Here is a 6,000-nt window from a genome sequence, read left to right on the forward strand (position 1 = left end):
AGAGAAAATCCCAAGCAGGCACTGCACCGTCAGGGCAGAGCCCAACATAGGGCTCAATCTCATGAACCTCAAGATCAGGAGCTGAGCCGAAATCAAGAGTCGGACGCTTCACCAAATGAGCCACCCAGGCGCCCCTCCTGGATCCTATTCTTCATTGGCTGTTTGACCTTAAACAAGTCACTTAACCTCTGTTCCAGCACTAATAGAAGTTTATAGAATGATAGGCACATTCTAGGTCTGCCTCATCCAACATGGTGGCCACGAGCCCCACACAGCTACTGAGTATTTGAAACGTGGCTAGTGCAACTGAGTAAGTGAACTTTATTTAATTTTAATGAATTAAAATTTAAGTAGCCACAGGACGTCTAGGTGGCTTGGTCAGTTAAGTGTCTGACTCTTGATTTTTGGCTCAGGCCACGATCTCATGGTTTGTGAGATCGAGCCCCCTGTAGGGCTCTGTGCTGACAGTGTGGAGCCTGCTTGGGATTCTCTCTCTCCCTCTCTGCCCCTCCCCCAACCCACCCTCTCTCTCTCTCTCTCTCTCTCTCTCAAAATAAACAAACATGTACAAAATAAACTTATGTAGGCACAGGTGGCTAGTGGCTACACCATTGGACAGTGTAGGTTTGTTTTCTCATCTGAGGATGAGGTCATGTGTATGTGGAGCACCCAGCTGGCAAGGACAGGCACCCCGTGCGTGCTGCCCCCAGCCCCTGCCCCACGCTGCCGGGACAGACCGCAAGTAAGGAACCTGACCGGACCAAAGGCACAGCCCACAGACTATGTGGGTAGGGGGACCAGAGTACGTGTTTAAGGGCAGGCTTGGAGAGACGACACCCACAAGGACCCTATGAAGTGGAAGAACTCAAAGATGGCCCCTCAGTACATTTTCCATACGTGGATTCGAAGGATCGCATCGCTGATGCTTTCAAACTGCTCAGAAAAGCCTTGGAAGTCCTCAGCGGTGCTTTGGGGTTGGTGGAGAGCCTTGAACATGCACTTCTTTGCTACTCTGCACTGGGCTGTGAAAAGCAGTCAGGTTAGGTTTCTTCTGTTAGAGTTTGAAATTCACCGAGATCCCCTGGAGGCACACTTTGAAAATAGTGTCCATTAATGTGAAACATAAGCACCCTGCACAGGAGACGGGATGCGGCGCAGTTAAATCCGTGCAAAAGGCCATAAAACTGTAGCGTCCCAGGCCGAGTTCTGAAAACCCAAATATCTCATGGTTCTCTGGAGCTCAAATCTTTTTAGATTTAAAGGCACAGAGTCCTGGACTTTTCATTCATCCAGATTTAATAACAAACATCAAAGCCTGATTTTTTAAAAAAATTCTGATACACTCGACTACCATAAATGCTCTGCAGAATGGCACGAATTAAAGATCAAACGTGTACATATATCAGAGACCGGACTTGAAAACCAGAAATTGCTCTAATTACATTAGTGAGGATAGCCAACACTCAACGGTGGTTGTGAGAAAAGAAAAACAGGAAAGAAAGAACAGAGATGTTCCAAGACCATCTTCGAAGACCAACCCCAAGGACTTGATGGGAACCTTCCTGGAGTGATGTAAAAGCCCCCTTAGCCCTTGTGGTCCCTCCACTGGAGGAGAGGGAGCGGCTGGGGGTACCGTAGGGCCCGCCCTGCTAGAACGGACTTGTTCCAAATCCGGATTGGAAATCATCTCCCTGGCTTCATCACTTTTCTTGGTAAATCTCTCTTCTCTGGGAGGAAAGGCACACTGAATGTTATTTAAACACATAGGATTTTTTAAGAGAAGAGAAGAGAAAAGAAAAGAGAAAAGAAAAGAAAAAAGAAAAGAAAAAGAAGCCTCCAGACCCCAGCACCTAAAGAGAACCACTCCACATTCTAAAGGACAACCTTCCTGACTCCTTTGCCCAGGCTGACGGAACCATCCATCCTGGCAAGAGGGAGACGCCCTCTACGCTTTCATTGTGAGTCAGGTCTTCTCAGAGCGCAGCGGTGCCGGCTTCTCCCCTTGCACCCCAGCTTTCTGTCATCGCGGCCGAGGGCTCTGCGTCCCAGCTGTTCTCTGGCCAGCCCAGACAGTTTCACTTCGCCTCTCCTAACTTCCCCCCTGCACTCCCCCAAGCCTGCCTTCTGCTGGGGTATACACCAGGGTGTTCCCATTCTCCCCCGGGCTGGGCAAACCCTGCCCTCAAGAGAGTAGGACTAGGCCTGTCGAGGGCTTAAAGATTCAGAGTCAACTGTTCCCTGAACGCCTACTCTGTTCCAGGAACTTGGGGCTAGAAACTAATGATCTGCAGATTCTCGGCCACACCACCCAGTAAGCTTGTCCGCTGAAAAGCCTGAGACACAAAAGGACGGACCCGGGTCACACGGCTAGGAAAAGGCAGAACTGGAATCCGGACTCAGATCTCCCCACCACACATCCCCTGCCGCATCCCCCAGTCAGACCTGATCCCTAATGTTGCTGATGGAGGAAGTAAACGGGGAGGGGGGCTAGGAGAGGCTTCAGAGGTGTGGAATCTTCCTTTCTCAGTAGGTGTGAGAGCACAGTGACCGCAGCCCCTGGGAACCAAGGCCCACGCTCACGGAATAAACCAGTGGGGTCAAATTTGCCACGTACCCTTGTCAGTATAGGTTTCTGACACCCCATATATGTGAAGAAATTATATATAATATTTTTAATCAATATCTTACATCCCCCAAAACTCTAAGGTCAAGAGGCACTATGAATAATATTGGACGGAGGTATTTCCAATCAGCAAGCTTTGCCAATTTTCGCTGTTGATGCACATTTGCATGATTAGAAATGACTTCAATCAGGTTTCTTGGCAGAAATGCCGTTAGGCTGCTTGTCCCTTTGGAGGGTTACATTCATTAAGAGCAGATAACACACCGTGTAAATCCACTTAACCCACACACATACTGGCATTTGCTGCAAGTGAGCGAAGAAGCGCCAGGACTTCCCCCAGTGTGTGGCTCCCACCCCTCCCCCGGGAAGGTCTCGTGATGGACCCATGACCACTGGGCATTCAGCAGAGGGTGCTGTCCCTCCCCCAAACATCAGTTTCAATAGAGCTTCGCTTTCATGTACATGGGAGTCCTAATAGTTCTTTATACACCTTCATAGAGCAGCTGTCTTGGGCCAGAGACCAGACCAGAGACAGGACGGGACACCCTACAGAGGCTGTCACGGGCTCGTCAGAGTTTGCAAAGGAAAATGCAAGTTGCCCAGTTAAGTTTGAATTTTTGGATAAACAACGACCGCTAAACACCATCAGGGGAAGGGGTCAGGCAGTGGGTCCAGAATTCTCACACGCCCCACAGGGGCTGGCTGCCCCGCGGTGTCAGCGCCTCTTCTAAGGGCTGGCCAGCACAGTCCCGGGCACCAGGCGCACGGTGGCGGAGGGGAGAAGAAGGACCTGCCTGCAGGGAGCTTATGGCCTGGCTGGGAATGAGGACAAGTTTTGGAGGGGGGGCGGGGTCCGTGAAAGACCAGGTTAGTCTGTTTCCCACGGTGGGTGACAAAGCGGTGTCTCAGCCACACCTGCCCCGAAGCAGTGGATGAAGGCAGTTGAACGCCCGAAAAGCAATGTTTCCTGCAGTTTCAGGGGTCCCCGTGGGGATCAGCATTTATGCTCCGCCCCCCCCCCCCACTCCCCACCGAGCCAGAGCGCTCTCAAGTACCTGGGGGCCACGGTGACCCTGCGCCTGCTCACCTCGGAGCCTAGGTCTCCTCCGTAAAGTAGGTTATTGTCGTGGTCTGTCGTGCTTTTCCGAGCCATGGCCTTGCACTCAGAGGACTCCAGGAATTTAGATTCACCGCCCCGACGAACCTAAGATACAAGCGCCAGTAAATGTACTGCACGGGTCACACGTGGGTCCAGCACGTTTGCTGCCACCCCACCCCCACCCCCCTCCCCCGGCCCCGCCTGTCGGGAGGCAGATAGCGCTTCAAAATCCAGAGCAGTCGCGCTGACCCCTAGGTGAAAGCTGAGGTGAAAGAGAGGTGGACGGTGTATCCCCAGGTAGCGCAGCTGGGCCCTGTCCCGTTCTGCCTCCCCTGTAACAGGTGCAACGCCCACGGAGCCCCTCCCCCCGCCCCCCCAGCGCTGTTTGGCATCACTGACCCACGCGGAGCTTCCTTCCCAGAGTGCTTACCTTCTAGAGAACAGGAAAGGGACAGGGACAAAGCAGGGGCGGACCAGGTACTTAGATATGCACGTGGCATAGACCCTGGGGGCTTGAGAGTGAGGACAAAGGTAACAGCGGCCGCCCACTTAGTGCCGGCCCCCCCCTTGGATGTCCTTTTATGTTCTCTTATTTGCTAACCACAGTAACTGTGCCAAGTGCTGTGATCCCCGTGGGATGAATGGGGAAACTGAGCAGTGGAGAAATTCGGTAGCTTCCCCAGGGGCACAGAGCCAGAATCTGAGCCTTGGCCCGTCCGGCTTCAAGGACTCCACTGCAGAGCCAAGGAACCCCCCAAGTTCTGCCCCAGCGACAAGCCGTGTCTCACAGGAACAGGAGAGGAGTCTCCATTCCTGGAGCCGTCGCACTCTCTAGGTGACACTCTGGTTCCTCCAGGGTGAATTGCGATGACCTGAGCTCAGCGGCCCGATCTGGCTGGAGAAGTTCGTTCCTAGGAGGATGCCAACTGAGTTACCTTCTGATCCCAGATCAGCTCAGCGTGTGACCCCGTCCGCACCTCAGCTCATGGTCTTTGAAGAAATGCCCTTGTTACAGACTCTGTACCCACACGTCTGCTACACCCCACGTCCGCAGAGAAGGAAAAGACCAAAAGGCCACTGCCGTCGGCTCGCTTCTTCCGGTCTTTTATCCCCCGGTCGTCAGGCTCTCTCGGGAACTGGGCTTCATGGGGTTGATTTGCCTTTAGAAGGTAGCAGCTGACCCAAATTTTCCCTGCAGAAGTGTCCTTGATGAGGAATCGTCACAGATGTTGCAGGAGGAGGTGAGTCTTGAGTGCAGAGCAGGGAAGGGCAGTCTGCCGCCTGGGCCACCAGGAAGGGCTGCCCCAGACGCCCGTAAATGTGACATCTGACCTGTGATCTAATGACTCCGTTTTCAAAAGCTAATTCCCGCGCACCCCCCTCCCAGCAGTCACTGCGCCCACCCTTCCTGAGGATCCTGGCACTTCCACTGACGTGGCAGGTGCTCTGGCTTTGGAACGGAAGTTGATTTCACGGACTCCCACTTTTGAGCTGAGTGATCTTGGGCAAGTGATTTCACCTCCATGAGCCCAGGTTTTCTTACCTGTAAAAGGGGAGGGACACTCTCCTAGAGCAGGAGTGAGGGTTGAGAAAATATTTGCAAAAATGCCTCGTTTTTACCTGTTCTTTTTTATTTAAAATTATTTAAAGATAGGGGCGCCTGGGTGGCTCAGTCGGTTAAGCCTCTGACTTCATTTCGGCTCAGGTCATGGTCTCACAGTTCATGAGATCGAGCCCCACCTCAGGCTCTGTGCTGAGAGTGCAGAGCCTGCTTGGGATTCTCTGTCTCCCTCTCTCTGCCCCTCCCCTGCTCGCACTCTCTAAATAAATAAACTTTAAAAAAATATTTAAATAGATGCATTTAGCCCCGGGATGAATATATGTGCATACATGTATTCCCCCTCATATAATGCCATGAATGTAAGGCTTTTCCTCACAAATACGCGTTTTGAAAGCGGGAGCTCTTTTTTCCCTTCCCTCCCATCCCAGGGCTTGGCAGAGTGCTGAGATCCTCGTGGGAGCCCGACAAGGACTTAAATTGAGTCAGAATCTGTGATAGCGTTGTGTTCCGGTTTTCTGGAGCCATAGGATCACCAAAGTCTCTCGAGTGTGAGCGGTGTGCAAAATGTAAACAACTATCTTCATCGTGTTCGAATACGTCAGAAGCAATCATTGCATGTTGACTTCAGAAGGGACACAGGGACGGTATGGATTTCTTAAAAGGGTCTGTTTTGTGTTGCTTTGCTGCTGTTTTGACACAATGGCTTTGGAGAACAAC

General features: G+C 52.1%; 1 protein-coding gene across 1 annotated transcript; it reads right to left on the reverse strand.

The window, feature by feature from the left end:
* Positions 1-879: 879 nt before the first annotated feature.
* On the reverse strand, positions 880-3,890 carry MYOCOS (myocilin opposite strand). The gene is made up of 3 exons (XM_040451646.1): positions 3,679-3,890; positions 1,522-1,727; positions 880-1,022 (listed from the first exon to the last, which is right to left on the reverse strand). Exons 1-3 carry the CDS (start codon positions 3,774-3,776, stop codon positions 880-882), a joined length of 447 nt encoding a protein of 148 aa, XP_040307580.1. The 5' UTR covers positions 3,777-3,890.
* Positions 3,891-6,000: the final 2,110 nt, after the last annotated feature.

Source organism: Herpailurus yagouaroundi, unplaced genomic scaffold, assembly GCF_014898765.1.
Source record: "Herpailurus yagouaroundi ecotype Mexico unplaced genomic scaffold, PumYag 205, whole genome shotgun sequence".
NCBI lineage: Eukaryota > Metazoa > Chordata > Mammalia > Carnivora > Felidae > Herpailurus > Herpailurus yagouaroundi.